The following is a 21,104-nucleotide window of genomic DNA, read 5'->3' on the forward strand; positions in this document are numbered from 1 at the left end:
AACCTGTGATACCTACAACTCCCCAAGATTTGGATATTGACTGTTTCTTAACCTTAGAACACTAACGTTACAAATATTAAAATGCACCTGATAAAAAATACTTCTTATCAAAATATATAAAAATACAACAATACAAGGCAAATTTAAGTACTCTTCTTTTATTTTACCGTATAGAACTTCTCATAAAACGAAAAACAGGTATCATGGGGGGATCCTAAAAAAGGCTCAAAATCAGGTGAAAAATTAGGGAATCGTCAATGAAACATGATTAAAAATAGAAATAATAGAACTATGGACTTGTTCTTTGGTCCACCTGGGACATGTGAGCCTCAGCCTGTGAAGGCACACTCTATCTGCAATGGTAATATCCACCCGAAATGATTTTACCCTCTATCATTAACGTTGAGAAAACATGGATTGGAGCAGAGAGACAAGTCTCCTACCTTTAATAACGTCAGTGAGCAGCATTAAGCTACAGAAGGACCCACACAACTCAGACAAAAGCAACACAATGAAAATTACGTAACCACAATTGTGCGGGTAAAAATCACCTGACGTTAGTGTTCTAGGGTTAAGCCCTGCCTATACTAACACCTGTCAAGTATTCCAGTCTGTTCAGTTCACTGTCATACTGGAGGCACATTCTTCACTCACAATATATTTCTGTATAAGTTCATCAAAGCAATAAAGGACTTAAGAGTGGTTCAACTCACCTGCACGTAAAGTTTGATCCCTCACCGTCGAGGCAGGAGGCTCCATTGAAACACAGTGAGACATTAAAAGTGACTTCTTTGCAGACATCTATATCATTCTCACAAGTTTTCCCCGCGTAGCCTTCCTGACAGAAGCATGCATATTTATCAATGAGATCCACACACGAGCCTCCATTCAAACAGGGACTGGAAGCACAATCCTGGAAATGAAAAGACAATTCACCAATAAGTATTTTTGACAGATTCAACCATGAAATGCACAATTTACCATCTAAAATGCATAGTGTGTGATTAAAAAATAGAAAAAGTAACAACTTTGGTTGAGAATTAATTGTTAGTCGTAAAAATGCAGATGATCAGATTATCCACTGCACTAAATACTCTGCTGCTTACATGGTAAGCAACTCAAAGTTTTATCTCTAGAGTCCAGCACAAGCTGTGGTTTAAATCAATTAGGCATTAGGTATTCTATTTCTTTTAATCAGGTATTTGTACAATGCTTACATGATCCCGGTAGTTCAATTGACTTATCTTGTACAAAAATCAATCATAGGTCACATAAAGATTAGCCACATAAAGATTAAAACATTCTCTTGTCATTTCTTTTGAACACCCAACAGGTTCATTAATCACGGCCAACTCACGTCAATGTTTGTTTCACATCTGCTGCCAACCCATCCAGATTCACAAAGACAGGAGTATGAACTTACTCCATCTTTACAGCTGAGAAGAAGACAACAGATGGGGTTACAATTGATTTATCAAAATTATACCGCTGTATAAATCAACCAAGATGCAAGTCTTTTGCTGTATAGTTAATGCAGAATCCTTAGAGAGAGTTGTAATCTTTTGAACGCGTATTTCCCCTTTAACGGAATTAATGACTAATTCAGAGGACATACAACAAGTGACATATGTCTCCACTCACTGCGTTGGCATGGAGTGTAATTAAAAATAATTCCATGCAATTTCCACTCCTGCATTTACAGTTTTTCTATTCTAAATGACAGCAAAAACCTCTGTACCTCCCATGAAGACAAGGCGCTGACACGCATTCATCAATGTTGGTTTCACATCGGAGGCCGATGAAGCCATCAAGGCACGAGCAGTGGTATTGATCAGCTGCGTCAATACATCTCCCACCATTTCGGCACGGGTTTGAAACGCACTCATCGATGTCAACTCCACACCGTGCCCCTAGGAAATTAAGGGTATTTTAGACATTACGTATTCAACAACTTGATTAGAGAATCTTTTAGTTTTTTGTAATTCAGTTTTGACAATTTGACAAAAACTTAAAATCTATGAAAGTTTTTGCAAATTTAACTTACAAACTAGACACTGAGGCTGACTTTTGATAATTCTGCAACACCTCTGGATCCAAACTGTGTTCTGGATCTCTAAAGACATCTTTGCACATCATTGCACATGCTCCAGGACATAGTCCCGTTTTTTACACGGTTTTGTGAGCTTGACAAATCGAGAGGAATAAACTACACCGTTGACTGCAATGAAGAAATATGATGACAAAATGCATACAAATTGCTATTTTCTATGTTTTTAATAGTTTCTGGATGCAGTGGTAGAGATAAGGTTGCCAGGATTCATTTGTTGTTTGGGTCTGTTTTTAATGGGACTTGTTGAATAAGAAAAAAAAAAAAAAACACCCCCTTTATTCTTCAATGCTAATCATACAGTAATATACATGACAACGACATGTTAATGTATGATTAACATTTAATCTAAAACTAACGGACCTTAATGGACTTATGTTTAAGTAACTAAACATGTGTCCAGTATTCTCTACCACACAGTGGATAATTATAATAGAATCAGCATCATGAAAACTGTATGATATGCAAATCAACTTGCAAAGACCTTAAACTTGAGACACAAGATCCATCAAAGTCAACATCTCAATGTGTGTATTTTACAGGCACATTCATACATTAGTATTGTGGCATTGTAGTAACAAGCAAAGATAATTTTCAAACATTAAATCATAAGATGACTTGATGTGACTTCAACAAATATCCAATTTTATCTTCGAGCCACTGGGGGTTGAACGGGAGAACTTGTTCAGATGCAACGTGTTCCATGCCACAAATAAATGTGCGCTGTCTTTCGAGCCATTGAGCTATTTATTTCGTTGCACATTGACACCATAAGATCAAATCAGCATGTGTTCAATCTCACTTGTATCAATTAATCTGACATGCTTCGGTTGCAGAACACCACAGGACACCACACGACAGGATAAGACACGATTAGACATGATAAGACGACACGCTGACACGGTCGAACACTGTTTGCTTCTCGTCTGAACACCTTATCCTATATGCACTTTTACGTCCATTTTCAATGTTAGTGTTCAATGTCAGAACTGCATGTGTAAATTCACCTTGTGTTTCCCTCAAAGATAAAAGAAAACAACAAAAGTACATTATATTACATTGTATTCACGAGTCATAATCTTCAAATGAACTATAGGGGAAACAATTAAATTAAATGCAAGCATGATGTTGATCTTGTATCTATCTGGGTTCTGGCTATAGTGTGAAAAACACCTGCAGTTGCTGCCGTCTTGGCTGAAGCTGAATCGGACTACGAGACTTTGTGTTTGTGTCTCATTATCTTATAAGTATAGGCGTAACATCCCTACATCATGTTTTGGCTGGGCGTAGCTGGTGCGCAATGCATCCTGGTACATGTAGGCACTGTGGCACAGCTCCGCGAGTAGAAGGTCGATGTACACTGAAGAATTTATTGCTTCAATGGAATACCTTTATCATAAACACTAACACTGATTAAATATCCAGGTAACAGGTGCCACATTTTTTCTTGACGTGGATGTATTATCGGAAGTTAGTTATAGGAAGACGTTCTGCTCAATCACAAAACAAATTGGCCTCTGAGGACAGGCATACTGTCCTCAGAGACGCTGTAATGGGCTCAAGGTTTTAAAGCTAGAGTGAAGATGCTGGTGTCGTATGAAATGAGAAGAACTGAAATCCCAGAAGTACTCGCTCAAAAAATAAATCTTCTAACGTCAAATGTTTTTGATACCAAATGCCAGCATTATATCGTGTTCCTCAAGGTCTTGGTGTCTGAATGGGGTATTTTGAAGGGATTGTATTATAATTTTGATCAGTTCCCCAAGTCGTACAACATTGTTTTTAGCACCAAATCTGTGGAGCAAAATGTATCAACCCCAAAAATAGCTGCAACAACTTACGAGATATAATAGAGCAAAAGGATGGTCATCATTTCCCTCCATCATCTTGTTCTGAGCCCTATTACCCTTTCACTTTCAATTTGATTGATTCCGCTGATTTATGACTAGAACCACTTGACACACACAGCTGAGCTGCATCTCAAATGAATCCTCAGATGATGTATACACTTCTCTGCGGTACATCCTGTTATATACCAGCTATCTCCCCCTGAATATCCCTTGTCAGCCCTTAGAAACACAGTAACGGGTCTATGTGGGTCTCTCAGAGTTAACGAGCACAGGATGCAACCAGTACGGTCCTTTGGGAGCAAAACCCCGTCTCCTAACAGCCGTATACTGTCCAGATAAAGCTGCCTCACCAGCATGACATGTTTTTAATCTCTGGTCTCTTTAGTAACCTTTGATATAAAGTGATCACAGACTGCAAGGGATGGTAAACACGATTGTGCTGTGTGTAGTTTCCTGGAATTGCAAGGATTTCTGTTTTTTTTCACCTCAAGTTACCTCTCGCATCGCATATTATTCGACTATTACTGTCAACCTACCTTGCAAGTTTTTAATGAAAAGGGTTCGCCATGAAAAAAAAACATAATTCAAAGTGTCTTGTGATTTTATTTGACACTTTATCTTTAATTATCAGTATCTAGCTGCCACATGAATAGCAAGTGAATCAAAGCAAAAAGCATAAATAGTACATCCTACTGGAAGTTTCAACCAAGTTTTACACCCTAGTATTCAACAGAATATCATGTGAACTTGTTTAAACCTGTTATTTGAATTTCAAAACACGGAAACGGCTTGTGTGTCTGATGATAGGAGGACTATTGGCTAGGAACAGAAACAGTTTATTAGATGCTGTAACCACAGATCTCTAAAGAAAGGGAAAATGACAGTTGAGTCATTAATAATAACTCATACTTAAGACAAAGTATGCCTGCCGAGTATTAACATGTTAATTCACGAGTATCTAAACCACAGATGAGATAATATGGTATTAGCCTGTCATTCAAATAAAACAAGCAATCTGCAGGCAAAGGCTTGGGCTCTGGGGAAATGGCAATTGTTGGTGATTTATTGAGAATGTATTGACTAAATATATAATCAACACTTTTAAAAATGGATCAATAAATCAATAGATCAATAGATCATTCAACGTTAGTTGTAGCCCCAACCTAAACAATAATTCACATTCACAGCTTGAGTTTAAATTCAGTAAAAACTGCCCTGCCTTGAATTAAAGTGAACACCCACTGACTTTGTTTTGTGTCACACTGATGGCAGAATGCAGTGCATTAAAGTAGCAATAAATAGCTGATTAAATTAAATAATAAAAAAAAAAAATTGACTGTAAAACAAATGAACCAAATACGAACTACTGATATAAAGAAGCATGACGCCTTTAAAAAGGCCAGTTTACCCAAATGTGTCCCAGAAACCGTGCACTGGTTACTTCCTCCACGTGTGAGGACGGAGGCAGCAGTCTCAGAGGTAGATATCTCAGAACATGGGCAAATAAAACCAAAGCTACCTCCTTTGCTTCGTGTTTTTGTAATTTGAGTGACCCGACCCTTTAAAAACAGTGTACACTTATTTAACAACATAAACAAAATTAAAGACAAGTGTGTTAATTTAATAACCTGATATGACCAGCCTAAGCTCACTAAGACTCAGACAGCTCATGTTGCAACAATACTCACCGTCCCTGAGAGGATTCAGTGAAGTGCAGCACTGAACTAATGAAAAGTGTGTCACATACTATACACACTGTATATCCTTACAGCTGAGCCTACACACACCGTGTCTAGTGATGCACAATCCTCTATACAAACTGTGCTGCACCAATTGTGCTGACTCATGGGAGAACTCATGCATTGTACTCAAAACAACTTATATCTGCACCGTCCATCAGCCACATTTAAGATAACTCTGAGGACTCACTAAGTAAGTCTGCTTTACTCAGAGTTGATGCTATTTATTATTTATGCAGACCTCCCAAAAATAGCAATGAGATCAGAAGAGAACCGAAGGGGAGAGTTCAAGCTGTGAAGGACTCACCAGATAACAGAATGTGTCAAAATGTGTCTACCTTCTGCCAACAAATCAGAAGCACAAGTTGGGAAAACACACTAATGACTGTTTGTAGTAGTCGAAATTATAGCACTACTTCAGAGAGATCCACAGAAAGTGACTCGTTTAGCTGGAGAATAAAAAATAAATGGGTTGGTCCCAGTTCTACAAACAAGCCTTTTTATGATGTTGTTTTTCACTAAAGTGGTAAAAAGATTATGTTCCAACTACTAAAATCTCATCTTCCAGGAATCCAAACGACGACTGACCAAATCATTCGGTAATTTTCATCCGTTGTCTGAGAAAAATGCAAACAAACAGAGACAAGAATATATGCCACGCCTCCTGTGTTTCACCATGAAAGACAATAATAAACCGACAGTGGGCGACATTTAGGAGGATTAATTGGCAATGTTGGAATATAATATTCATAACTATGTTTTAATTAGTGTATAATAACATGAAATCGTAGTGTTTGTCAGCTTAGAAAAAGGCATTTCTATCTACATAGGGAGCCCGGAGTCCTCCATGTTGCACCGCCATGTTTCTACAGAAGCCCAGAAGGTACACTGGTCTCTCGCGTGTTACTTTGTCTGAAGGTAAACAGAGCATTAAAGGGGCCGGCTGCCTGGAGTACTTTTTAATATGTTTATGTAATTTATTATCACACTGCAGCGCACATCTGCTCTGCTCATTGTTGGGCTGATCTCCAACTACACACACATAGACACACACATAGACACACACAAAGACACATGCATGAACACACGCATAGACATACACACACAAAGATAGGCACAAAGACACGCACATAGACACAAACAAAGACACACACATAGACAGACACAAAGACACACACACACAAAAAGACAAACAAAGACACACACATAGACACACAGACACACACAAAGACAGACACACACAAAGACAGACACACAGACACACACAAAGACACAAACAAAGACACACACATAGACACACACAAAGACACACACATTGACAGACACAAAGACACACACAAAGACAAACACAGACACACACAAAGACAGACACCGACACACACAAAGACAGACACAAAGACACACAGACACACACAAAGACAGACACAAACAAAGACACACAAAGACACACACAAACAAAGACACACAAAGACACACACAAAGACACACACATAGACACACACATAGACACACACATAGACACTTATACGCGCTGTGGGGAAGTGAACCAGGTGAAGTAAAGATTACTTTAGTTGACAGCAACTACGCTTGTCACTGTAAGTGCAATTAAATATTTGCAAGTGAAACGCCAATACTTAAAACGAAACATAAATTAAACGAAACCCATCGCCTCTGTGTTACACAATCAGCCAAAAGCTTTTTAGTAAACTTCTGTGCTCTCTGACACAAAGCAGCCAGGAGGACAGGAGGAGTGACTGATACTGAAGAATGTCTGTGTTCTTCATTCTTTATAAACTTCACTCAGAAATGGTATTTATTAGATTAACATTTTACATTTTAATCCAACGAGGTATCAATTAATTGATATAGTTATATTGTTGTTGGAAACATAACTGTTGCGGCTCTATAAAAAATATTTAGATGTATTTTAAATATACATTCTAATCTTGTTCTGAATTGATTTGTTTTTAAATTTCTATACAAGTTATACAATCAACAATTTAGTCATGTAGAAAAGAGGTGTTGCAAATGGCTTCCTTCTTGAGACCAACTGATAACTTGTTTCATTTTGCCAAAAGTAAAGATATGCTGTCACTGGAAAATTCACAGTTTACAGGTAAAAAACAATCACTGAACCCCAAATAATAAGAGGAAGTTGCAACCGAAAGTGAACTATGGCTAATGTAATAAAGACGTGTGATGAGGGAAATGAAGCAATACATGAAACATCTCTGATTTGTTCAAAACAACAATTTGTATGACCCTTCTATATCCCATTACCCATAGACTGATGCTCACATTATGTATTTTGATGTTTTTATTTAGGTCAGCTCTGAGGGACTGAACTATGAATGAGATATGGGATTACATAATTAATATTTAATGCCACAGACTGGTCAACAAGGGTCTGAAAAAGTTTTTTTTAACTAATTAGTACTTAGCTCCAAAACACATGTATAAATCATGTACCAACTCTTTCTCAAAGTAGCAAGAACTGCCGTGATACAATTAATGAATTCCATTATTCCATTCACGTTAAATGTACAATACACCTCTAAATCAATAGATCTCTGCAAAGCCTCAGTGGCAAACATTGAAATAATGACCAAATGCTATTCATCAAGTTCACCCAGTAAAATACTGAATCTGTTGAAGCCTCAACAGCGAACCGCATTGAGTATCATCCACCAATGTGCTGACGGAGGAAGCTGCAACAATGTGCTGATTGCACTGTACGACCACTCAAGGGAACATGCTCCTTAATGATGGGTGAAGAAGAGAAAACAGAAGGTGACGAATAGTGTGCTTATACTGTGATTTATATCAACAAGATTACCCATTAATCATGTCGTGGTAATGACCTCTGACCTCAGTACAGAGCACAGTTAAATAATACATTATTGTGATGGCAGAGCCTTTTAGACAAAACATCCTAAATTATGGTCAGACAGCTGAGATCTAGACAGCGTAAAAGAGACAGCGTGCTTTACGGTGTTTGTCAATATCTCACGGAAGAAGAAATTATTTTGTATATACAGTACATTTAGAATTAAAGCATGTGATTATGTCGAGCCATAACTTAATGTTGTTATTAAGCATGTGCTTGATTTTAACCAGACTAGAAAAGATTGAAAAAGCAGTTTGATTAATCTTAATATCCGTCGATTTTCTATGTGGGTCATCGAGACGTTTAAAAATGTGAATAGAACAATGTTCTGTATTTTTGCTTCAATCATTCAATCATTTCTCAAAACTCAAACATGTTACATGTAAAAAATATTAAAAGAACCCATCAGTTTAGAAAAGACAGGTAATGATCTCAGCATTCATACAAAGGGAAAAATAGCTGTGTATAAAAACAGAAAATATAGATGCACTGACACACTGACCACTAAGAAAATCTAATATGAATAGCGATGCAGGTGGGAATGAAGTGTCATTATAGCTTCATCACACCCATGAAAGGGAGTGGATATATCACAAGACTGATTTATTAATCAGCTTCAACTGTTACAGTCAAAATGAATGTTGGCATTCAATAAGCAAAAAAAAAAAAACTTGACTTCCCTGATGGCTGAAGCAAATAATATGATAATACCATCAAGTGACACAACGAGTTACAGTATTTCAGAGAAAGAGCAGATGACGCATCGTACCATCAAAGCAGAATAACATTTAAATCAATTCCAATCTGGCTGCACAAACAAGATGTGATGAATCAGCCTAAGATGGCAAATGTACTCTTCAACTTGAAGAAAAAGAAGTCGCACACAGCTTCAGTATAGCACAACGAAGCCGCTTGTGTTTTTGTAAAAAGTTGCAATGCTGTTACACATGTTACTAGAGCAAATATTTTGTATGAGTTCTAGTTGGTTTTAGCCAATCCAAACTGTACCCTCTGGCCGCTTGCTCTCTTGGGGAACCCTGTTTCCTCAGATGAGCTTAGAGCAACAGAAAAAGTAATGACTTGTACTGTGCTGTGCGGCGGCCTAATAATAAAAGCTGCTTCTGTGGGAATTGGGCCATGCGTGTCAGGTTCGGCTCTCCAGAGTAGCAATACCTCAGAGATTCCCCCCCCTCCTCTCAACTGGGGAAGGATAAATTGATGATACAGTGTGGAAGACAAATGAAATTAATCTTCCCAGGACCTGACAGGAATCGGCTCTAGTGCGCACGCACACGCACACACACACGCACACACACGCGCACACACACGCGCACACACACACGCACACACACACACACGCACACACACACGCACACGCGCTCTAAAGTAGCTTGATATCCGCATGAGTGGAAAAATACGACAAATGGATTGAAGTAAAACAACATTAGCGCTCCGAGACTAAAGAAGCTGATGAAATGAAATAAATTAAACTTACAGACACCGAGATGTTTTCATCAGATAAAACAGGTGATGTGAATTGATCTCGCTGCTTTTACTGAAGGCAGCCGCTGTGTCTTTTAGAGGCAGGTGGGCTAATTAAAAGCGAGTATTGTAAAGCAGTTTTACACTAAGCCAGATCTGTGTCAGAGGTACCTCAATAGCGTTCGGCCACAGCAGTGTTGATAAGCTTTTTAGTTTGACTCTCGTATTGATCTTCATGTCACCTGAGGGCGAAAGAGCTACCTGAGTATCCAGGGCGACAGACACACTTGAAGCCCCCGGGCGTGTTGATGCAGATGCCCTCGTGTAGGCAAGGTGAAACCTCACACTCATTCACATCCAGGTCACACAGCGTTCCGAAATAACCGGGAGGGCAAATGCAGCGGAACCTGAGGAAGATAACGCTCAATCATTAGGAAATGAAGTGAAATCCGATGAAGAACAGTATGTCAGACAGCATTGAGAGCATATTTTATTTGTGTGTAGTTCAGTTCTCAGCATTGCTTAAAGATAATACAATATAATTGCTCTCAGTGAAAACTGCACACACTCCAGTGTGTGTGTGTGTGTGTGTGTGTGTGTGTGTGTGTGTGTGTGTGTGTGTGTGTGTGTGTTACAAACCCACCAATAAACCATTTTCCATTCTCAAACTGTTGGCAGTTTAAAAAAAACAATAAAAAAAACAATAGAGCAGCAATTATGTTCCCCTGTGTGTACCTAATTTGAATTATATTTGATGACTTGTTACTTAAGATCTTCATCTGTCCGATAATGCGGTTTACTCAATTTTAATCCCTCCCTGCAGCTGTCGATGGGTCTAATGTCCCCTGACCGCACACCTCAGAGGAAACGCTTATTCTGTTTGTAAGTGAGCTAATAAGAAAACAAGCCATCAGACACCACTGTGCTAAAATCTAAACTACATCTTTTGATTAGTTAGACATCATTTTTCATCAGTGAAACCCGTTACATCACATCATGGTGTTAATCGTGCCACAGAGAGAACTGTGCTGCCTCATAACGTCGATTCAAAAGGCTGAACTGATCTGAGACGTCTCTGCCACAACAATTAACACTTTCTTTATTGCACTCAGTTGCACCGCTGGCTGTCACAATCTGCTAGTCAATAACAATTAGTGGTCCCCGCATACAGTGGATGAGATAAAAATAAATAAAAGTATCTAATGGAAAGTAAACAGACAGCAAGGGCTCACTGAGTATACTGCAGAGTCTGATGCATCACCCCGGTACAGATGATTGGGCTTGTTGGGTCAGGTAGATGGAGATAGCGCTGTGTGCGGTGTGTTTGTGGTGGGCAGCGAGGTTAAAGCACACCTGATGTGAACTCCCTGGACTGTGCAATCAGGGGAGCGCTCTGAGCAGGGCTGGGTCACATGGGAGAAAAATCATGACGGGAGACAAACTGGAGACAAACCATTTAGGACTCAAATTGGCCCTGGGACTTCGCTACCCATCTGTCCGACTAAGCCCGGAAGCCCCGGGGCTCCCATTAAGCACAGCAGAGAGAAGCACCAGTGGAGTAGAGTCCGATCTAGATACACGATGTGTTTCTGCTGAAGCCGCTCACTGTCTTTAGAATAGCAGCTTATGTGTGTCAAGGATGAAGACGGGCTTGTTATATAAACACTTTGAAGAGAAACATCACGACCTTGTGCGTTGTCTTTATTGTCCATTCAAAACCAATGCAGGACATTAAAGCTGCTTGGCCTTTACTGATGTGTGCAGTTTTTTTAAAGTGCACAATACAAAAACGCTACAGAACAATGTGGAGGAATTATATTAATACTTACTTGTTCACGAGGTCTTGACAAACGGCAGCGTTGTGGCACGGGCTAGAGTTGCACTCATTGATGTCCTCCTCACAGCGAAGGCCAGAAAATCCCATCCTACAATCACAGCTGGATATGAAAAATTATTAGTATTGATATTTTGTCTCAAATGGAAAATAGAAGATCTATCTGTTTCCCACTCGCATATGAGCAGAGTGTGGAAAATCGATAGAAATTGAATATTATTTAAACATCATATTTAGTCTGATTGCACACACAGTACAGGGAAATAATCATGGATTTCAACTGTTTAAACCGAAGGGCAATTAAGGGACATTTGTTTTGTTAACAATTTCACCTCATTTTAATAAAATGGTACATTATTAAACCCATTAAAATCAATTTGAAGAAAGGGCAAGAAAGCGTTTAGCATAGTGTATCAATATTACAGTATAATGGTAGAGATGCTCTGGATTTACTAATTTTGTTTGACTTTTTTTCTTGCCTACTAAGAAATGAGGAGCTGGTTAGGGATAACCCTCTTTACCTGTAGCTGTTGACCCGGTCCACACAGTCACCCCGGTTCTGGCATGGATATGAGCTACACTCATTGGTGTCAATTTCACACCAACTTCCTTCAAATCCTGAAAGATAGATGAGATGGTCATGGATCAGCGAGCCCCACTACATCCTGAAAAACGCTGGGCCGATGATAACAAAGACCCCAGTGAATGCCATTTTAATGGAACTAGTAGCCCCTGTAGCATATCTCATCTTCCAGCTCTCAGCACTCACTGTTTCCCCTTTGAGAGTGTGTAAGTCTAATAATACTTCAGTGCCACAGACAGATTGGTCTGAGGGTTAGTGGTTTGGGAGGTGTGTGGCTGTGTGCATCACCGTGCATGTGTGTGTTTGAGAGAAAGATAGTGAGCGAGAGGAGGAGGAGGGGGGCATCTTGCTAAGTTAGGGGGAGAGGCTAAACCCAAGAGCTCTATTGCCCCTGCTCATTAGGGGTTGAGGGGCAGGATGGCTAAGCAGATCAGCATGGCTGTTGTGTTGTACTTTTGAAGGCAGCCGGGGAGTTTGTAATGTTCTGCCTGTCGGAGGTATTCCTCTGGTGCTTAGTCTTAGTCTGGTCCCTGTACGGTTTTCCGCTGAACAAGTAAAACTAAATAACTTAGTTCTATGGAGTAAAATAAAAGAAGATTAATTGAAACCCAACTGCACTATTGACTTTACGTAAATGATGGCCATAAAGGCAATACATTTTATAACTAAACTTTAATCTCTTCTGAAAATACCCCTGAATTCATATCATGGAAACATTTTAGTTATATATATTAGCTTAGATATTCCTTTATTAGTCCCGCAATGGGGACATTTACAGGATTACAGCAGCAAACGGGTAAAGTGCACCCAAGAGACATCGTCATATTTTTTAAAACAAGCAATATAAATAAACTCTAAAACAGTAATAAAAGTCCACAATAACAATATTATATATACAGACAGAATAAAGTGTATTTATATTGCACAGGTTGAAGTGATCAACCTGTGCAATATAAATACACTTTATTCTGTCAGTGAGTCCTTTTTCATGATTGAAAACATTCCAGTACATATACATTTATTGGGTTCTCAAATTCAGATATTCTAAACCAATATTAAAACTGCTCAAATTCAAATGTTCAATTCAGATGTAAAAAATTAAAGTTAAGTTCGAAGTCAAGTCAAAGGTATGACACTCGGATCTAATTATCCAGGACACCAAGGACAAGCAATCAAAACAAGCTTAATGATTCTTTATGGCCTAATTTGCTTCCATACATTCAACGTTGCATTTGCTATACAGTGAGCAATTATACAAAGATTCCATTGCTGTACAGTTTTGCAATTCTTTTTGAAAGTCTACTCCTGTGCTGTCCCTGCATATCACACATAATTCAAAGTGATACAAGCAAATAACTAAGGGTTAACACAACTAGCTCATAATGAGTGTTAGTGCTTTTATTACTTCCAAGTCTCATTATGTCACTCCCGCTGCTTCAAGTTAAGAGTTATATATATTTGAACTATAATGAGTTTTGGCTAATGTAAGTATAAATTATCAGCTGAGAGAAGTAATTGCATTAACAATGATGAGGTTCATAATTATTTTTGGGACAAGCACATGTTAAACCTAGCAAATGTGAAACCTAAGTAGGTGCTTAAATATGAAGAAATGTTTTCCATCACATGATATATCTCAAAGAAACACGGATGCACCGGTATTAAAGTATGACAACCATTTAACTAATGATTGCCACTTGATTAATACCATGTATTAGATTTGTCATTTTTCTCCTGTAATGTATGTAACAATATTATATGTCAGGAGATAACACCGTATAATGCTCTGTAGTAGCGTGTTTACAAACTCTACTGCAAAAAACAGATAGTAGGAATACATATAGATCATACATTTCTGAGTGCAGATATATGGAGCAATTGCAAGCCATCATTTGTGGTTTGCTATCCAGCTGTATGAAGGTCAGTACAATTGATTATTAAGTGTTGAATAAAAAATGGATTAACAACTGGATGGTGCTCTCCAGGCAACTTTCACTGGGCATGTTGAATCTGCTGAATGAACAATGTGTGGACAATCATGTTTAAAATGCAGAAAGACCAATTTCCAATACACCTTGAGTGACTCTAATGAAAAAAAAAAGGTATGACAGCAACACTGACGCAGCTCTGTGCTTTTTGGGATGTCAGAGTGAGCGGGAATCTGTTAGACCACAGAGAGCACAGAGCATCTGGTGAATTATGGGACAGCACCGGTTTCCCAAGCTGGTCTGTCAGTCAAAGCAATAGTGGAGCACCACAGGGACTATTTCGAATGTCACCGCAATGTAATGCATCTTCTGCCACTGAGCAGTGACTGGAGGCTTCTCTTTGACAGAGTACAGAGAGGGATACCCAGGGCGTGTGCGTACGTAGTCATTCCATCATCTGGCTGGAGCTACAGTATGTGATCACGGCTCATGCCGGCGGATGTCTTCGAGGAGGTTAATCCCCAGTGGATAGCAAACTAACTTTGATGGACGTTTCAATTGAAATATGAGTGATATGTTCATTTTAGGAATGTGAATTTTGGTCAGGACGGCTATATTTGTGACTATAGTCTAGTCAAAGTGGCTGTCAGCGTGAAGTAAAGGTTTCTCAAGGGGGGTTTTCAATGATATCACCCGCAGTTTGTGCAATATAGGTTACGGTGTTTGTCTGAGGTGTCATCAGAGTGCTGTCAGACAGTATATCACATGTCAGACTCTTAATCTGTGAATTATTTTTATGCTAAAAACCAAAACAAACCTTCAAGTTTTCTGTCGGTGTTGAGTTCTGGTCGAACAATTTATTTATATATATATTCTAACATAAAAAAAACCTGAAATAAATCTATGTTCTATTCTCATCCACCCCAGAATTCTTTGTCTGTAAAAAGAGACACATCTGGCGCAGGCGGACACATCGTCACTGCTGTGCCACAAACAATAAACAACTCAATTTAGGCAATTAAAACCAAATATAATTGGCCAGACAAACCAGATATCTAATTAGTCACCATAGCTGTGTTTCTCATGAACAGGAGGCACAGCCATGTTTGTAAGACCTTCACATGGACTGACCAAAAACTGGGTTACTTAAATAAGTGAGTTAAGAATAGAAACCTCTTTGCATGTAAACATCCGACACTGCATCCAATTTACCCCGCTGCTCCACACCTGGACCACCTCATCGGTACTGCATATGACGGCACAAAATGATTAAACACTGAGTTTATTTAACATGTGTTAACCGTACAGCTGTTGCAGACCCAGGCATATTTTTATACATTATGTCAATATTTAGCTAGTAACCTCTAACTCACTGTAGCAAGCGCATACTTAGCCACAGCTCGAGCTTAAAGACAACCACCTCCATTAAAAATTAAATAATGAAAATACACCAGAGGCTACATTTGTGTGCCTTTACTGAATCATCCATAGCTCTTTTTTTTAAAACAAACTGTGAAGCAAAAAAAAGTTGTACTATGCTCTGAGATTAAAGGCTCAAAAAGGAAAAAGAAAACGTTATCTTTAATCAAATGGCACTCGTGGCAATGGAAAAAGATAGCGAGTACTGCTGATCCCACTGGGAATCAACACCCTGTCTGCAGCTTTATGCAGCGTTCTGCTTAGAGGTTTGGTTTGCTGGCCCATATATTTGATTCTGAATGTTAACAATATGACACGTGCCGGTTGACGTACGCTGCCGCCGTCATGTTGTCTGTTCTCACCATGAAATGTCTGTTTTTTAGTAGAGGAACATGTGTTTCAGCAAGTGGAGAGACGGCGGATTCCTCCATTTCCCACCTACCAATCTGGACGGGCACATTCCATCCCATCCAGAGAAGGATGGGTCCCTGTACACTGAGATATGTAGCGTCACTTAAGCCCTCGATGGCAAACAAGGGGGTTAACAGTATGTAATTTCTGACCGCAGTAAGGGTCAGCGTTCACCTTTTGTGCCTAATTAGGTCCATGTCAGGATTCTCTTCACATAAAGGAATCCGTTGGCGGACCACCACATGGCTCGCCGACATCGTACCTAACAGGTGCATCCCTGACAGCGCCGTCACCACTATGTGGGCGAGATGTGTGACAGTAGAGCGTTCAGCTCATCCAGCCTGGCTGGGGACCGCTTTGCTTTCATAGCAAATGAGGTAATATCCACACTCGGGTAAATCAATGAGTGGGGAGCGGGGGACTCTTCTGCCAGTTTATGGAATAGCCCAGTGTTGTAAGTGCTACATGACAATGTGCAGCCTTCACCTGACAGAAGGCTATGAGTATTAGATCGTCTAAATATGACCAAACATGGAGAATATGCACGGAGCCAGAGAATAGCCGAATGGCAGCCGGTTGTACTGGTATTGTACTCACTGAAGGGAGAAGCCCAGGAACAAGTGACATGACATTCACTTGTCATTCCCAAAGTATTTGAGAATGACAGGAATGTGACTCTAAATGGGACCATAATTTACCAAATGAACATCGTGCTGTGTTGAAGAAGACTTGAGACGAGCGATTGAGACCATAAACTCATGTTTACTGAGGTCATAAATCAAGTTAGTAGTTGGGTAAGTTCCTCAAAGAGTTATTGTTGCAACCAGAGGAGTCGCCCCCTAATGCCCATTTGAGAGCATGCAAGTTTCATATAATAATATTAATACTGGGGGTGAAGCAATTGCCTCGTTCCAAAAAGGCACGTTTTAAACTTCACTGCACTTGTTTCAATACAAATGTGATTGTTACTTCATATATTATCAATAAAAATGATCAATATTGGCTATATGCTCAAGGAAAGCTTTTCCACAAGGAAATGTGTCGAACATGATTCTGACTTTTCTCAGAATTCTAGGCTTTTTAGTTACATTTTGAGTACACCACTATTTCATCTCTTAACAGTTTCCTCCACTGCCCAGCTGTCACAATCTAAATGAAAGAGTCCTCTGACTTGATACAAATCCAGATGCACTCATCTAGGTCGCCTTTGGCTGGCCTGCGCGTACAGCAATAAGTTTCATGAGCTGTCGAGAGTGCTTTGATGACAGTTTTTTGCCCAGAGCTTTGCCTATCAGGCTACACACAGGGTGCCTTCAGCCATTTGATTGGTGGAGCTTGCACGGGACTGTAGTCTGCCAACACCAATAAATGAAGGGAAAAAACATTCATACGCATTATTAGACGCATATTTAGGTTTACAAGTGACGATATTTTTAAAATAAACAATGTGTATATCATGACATATTCCTAAAAGGTTTAACCTAATTGATCATAAAAGTGAATGTTATAAAGTAACGGGCAAAAAAACCCTCAGGTCTCTAGAACTGAAGCTATGCATTCGTAGAGAGTGCGCTCCCTGACTTCAGTGAGTCGGCCAACATCTGAGACTAAATCCATTCCCCTTGGCTATGCTACATAAAATGGGTATGTTCTGTCAGCACTGTGGCCAGTCTCCACGGGTTTATATATAAATGATTTGGTTATTTTAACCTGCTGTGAAGCATTCAGGGGTTAAACACCAATGTGTTAGAAGCTACTAATGACTGAGAATTTTTATGAGGGGAAAACCGCTGATACCACTATGGTATCATCATAGGTCACTAGGTCATTGATGCTTTCTCCAACTCTTTTTTTTTTAATGCAGCTGTTGTTCGGGCTGGAAACCGGTCTCAAAGCAGAAATGGAGGAAAATAACCACCTTTGGCCCTCAGCAATGGAATATCACTCGCGTGCTGAGACCTTTGGTCACTGAAGGGGTGCGCCCTCATACTGAGACTGAACACCTGCTACATTTTAATATTTTGTTTCCTCTCTGTGTGCCTTCACTTTCACAATATTAGACTAGATACCAATTATCCAAATGGAGCCATGGTTTACATGCCATGAACTTAGCTTAAAAGATGGTCACTGACTGCATCTGCAATGGACTATTATACTGTGAGAAAGATGTCTATGAAATATCTTTGATCTCAGTAATTGTACTATGGGGAGAAATGTTTTTGTGGAGGCGTACTGTCTCAGTACAGTGTGTATTGGTTCAGTTACATTCAGCTTAATTGAGGAATCATAATACAATTCATAATTCAAAATGTAGTTTTATAGTTATGTGTAACCTCTATATTCTACATGCTTCTTCTTCTATCTGTGACGCTCCTGTACATGAGATTTGACTTTTCCTAATTTTCTACTTAAATTATTATTGTTATAAACATATAGACTTAAATTACGGTAAAAGTGACTTGCATGAAAAATGTGTCTAGAATGCATAAAGATGATGAACTTAATGCAGTAAGACAATTAAGAAATGCAGTAAGATCAGTTGATCCGTAGTATGTATTTAGGCATTGTGTTCTATATCACGTTACTGATACTAGAAAAAAAGGACAGTGATATCATCATACATCTGCCAGGGCAGCTGGTTTATAAATTGAAACACATCTACTATAAGGCAATTGTCTACTTCCTCTATAAAAAAAATATAATCACTTAAAATGAATGCAGCGAGGACAGACCTTTTCAACACATCTTTGGCAACAATATATTTCCAGCACATCTTTTTCAAAAACATATTAGGTATGTGTCAGCTCTCATGTTGGCACAGCTTCACAGTAGCTCATTAACCAACTGTTTGGTAGGACACAATCTCAATCCTGTGGAAGGTGAAGGCTAGTGTAGCATGCTATGCAAATAAAGACGTTTGCTCTCCATCTGGCCAGGAACTCCTCCGGGGACATTCTGAGCCATGGAGACCAAATGCTTTTTGCATGTAAAAGGACCACACAATGCTTCTGAATTAATTCACTATACTGGCATTGCATTATGATTATTTTGTTCTTTTCGGATTAACCTCTGTGTTTCTACATCTATGACTTGTGATGGTTGAATTAGTTGTGTTGTGGATTGTTTGTGTAAACACACTTTGAGGCGGCGATGCTGATTATAACAGAAACAGTAAAAAAAAAAAAAAGCTCCTTAGACTCGATGTGTAACATATTTTAATGACAGTTATTTTTCGCTTTCACATCAAAGTCTATGTCAGTTAGTGAACAAACAAGTTTTATTCTACCAACAAGCTTGCACGTTTTGAATTAAATTAAAAAAGCCAAGACCGGTTATTTTTGCTCAAGTGGATGTATCCTAGACAGACTAAACAAGACAGCCTTTACAGACATGAAACAAAGATTCAAGATCACATTTCAACCCAGGATGTTGCAGGTTACACATGCAAGGACACTCAAGCCGACTGTATAGATTGTGTATTCAGAACTCTGCCATGTGCCGTAATCCGTGGGGAGTGGTGCTATACATGTTTGTTTCATTTGTTGTGGTTGTCGGCCAGTAACCCTCATCCTGAACTCTAACCTAACTCTCCCATTTTAAGGTTGCTCTTCTATTAGGTTCGGCGCTCCCTGCTGAGGCTCCTCATTAAGAGGAAAGTGGAACATCTGTGCTGGACAGGCAGGATGACTTAGGCCTCCTGGCCAGAGCTTCAGTAGAGTGTCACTGCGAGGAAGAACAAACTACAGGAGCCCTCTCCAATCACGAGAGGATAACTGCTTCCTTTATATCTTCTTTTAAGACAATTATTTCAGCTGGCTCTGGTTTTATTCTGGCCCCCAGGTCTTCACAGTATACCTATGTAGACAAAACTCTTTTTCCACTGTTTTACAAATCCCTTTAATGCTACTCCCGGTAGGAACCTCCTAATGGCAACCTTTTAGTTCCTGTTGAACTGACAAACACTAAAGTCGCCACACCTTTTTTTGTGAGACTGATAGTCTAGTGAAGTGTCTTGGGAAAACTATGGCCGCACACTTAACTTTAGAACAAATTCAGTAGCAGCAGATAAAAAAAAAGGTGAAGCATTTTAAGCAAGATGTTCCATATGCACTAATTGTCATGACTATGGCTGTACTAGGTCTATTACGATAAGCAAATTGGTAACGTTTGTATTTTGAGCAAAAGGTCAAATAGTTTTCAAATCACTTTACGGTATATAACCAGTGCCCGGCCAATACTGGATTTTTTAGGCTGTTACCAATATATATATTATAGAAACCTAAAAATATAACAATAATATATTGTTACATAATTATAGTTTTTTTATATACTGAGCGGGAAATTTAACAGTTCCAAAATGATCATGTCAGTGCTCTCTGGTGGACAAACGACGTAACAACAACACTTAATTATCTCAAACATACCTTCACCATGTATACTGAGATTTATTATTACTTGTCGGCTGACGTATACAATAAAAATGATATATGTACTGACCCACCACCTCCTCTGACACAACATATCTATATATCAAAATTGTCACTGGTGGGCCTCAGAGCACGACCTAGTGGGCGGCGGAGGTACTGCCAAATCGATGAGATTAAAACAATAAAATACATATTTTTTTGGTCATACACAAGGTTAATAGTTTTATACGTAAATTAAAATGCATAATTGCCATGACCAGTTACATTTAAATATCACCACGCCAATCACAACATCATCATAAGAGTGTTTTTCCACTATTAGCTAGCTAACGTTCCCTCGAATGCAGTGACGCAAAATGCATTGTTTTTTTTATGAAAAAAGGATTTGGGTGAAACCCTGTGCTAGTAGTGTGGTGAGGAAATATTACCCTGAATAT

The 21,104-nt window shown here is 39.1% G+C and overlaps 1 protein-coding gene across 1 annotated transcript in view; it reads right to left on the minus strand.

Moving 5' to 3' along the window:
• eys (eyes shut homolog) overlaps positions 1–21,104 on the minus strand; it is a gene marked incomplete at both ends in the record, with an annotated part of 160,841 nt that overhangs the window by 74,327 nt on the left and 65,410 nt on the right. Inside the window, 6 exons of the mRNA XM_079229546.1 lie at positions 714–913; positions 1,358–1,436; positions 1,739–1,910; positions 10,327–10,472; positions 11,895–12,002; positions 12,421–12,517. Coding sequence (XP_079085672.1) covers positions 714–913; positions 1,358–1,436; positions 1,739–1,910; positions 10,327–10,472; positions 11,895–12,002; positions 12,421–12,517 — 802 coding nt within the window. The remainder of the gene's footprint in view (positions 1–713; positions 914–1,357; positions 1,437–1,738; positions 1,911–10,326; positions 10,473–11,894; positions 12,003–12,420; positions 12,518–21,104) is intronic.

Source organism: Taurulus bubalis (assembly GCF_910589615.1).
Source record: "Taurulus bubalis genome assembly, chromosome: 14".
Taxonomy (NCBI): domain Eukaryota; kingdom Metazoa; phylum Chordata; class Actinopteri; order Perciformes; family Cottidae; genus Taurulus; species Taurulus bubalis.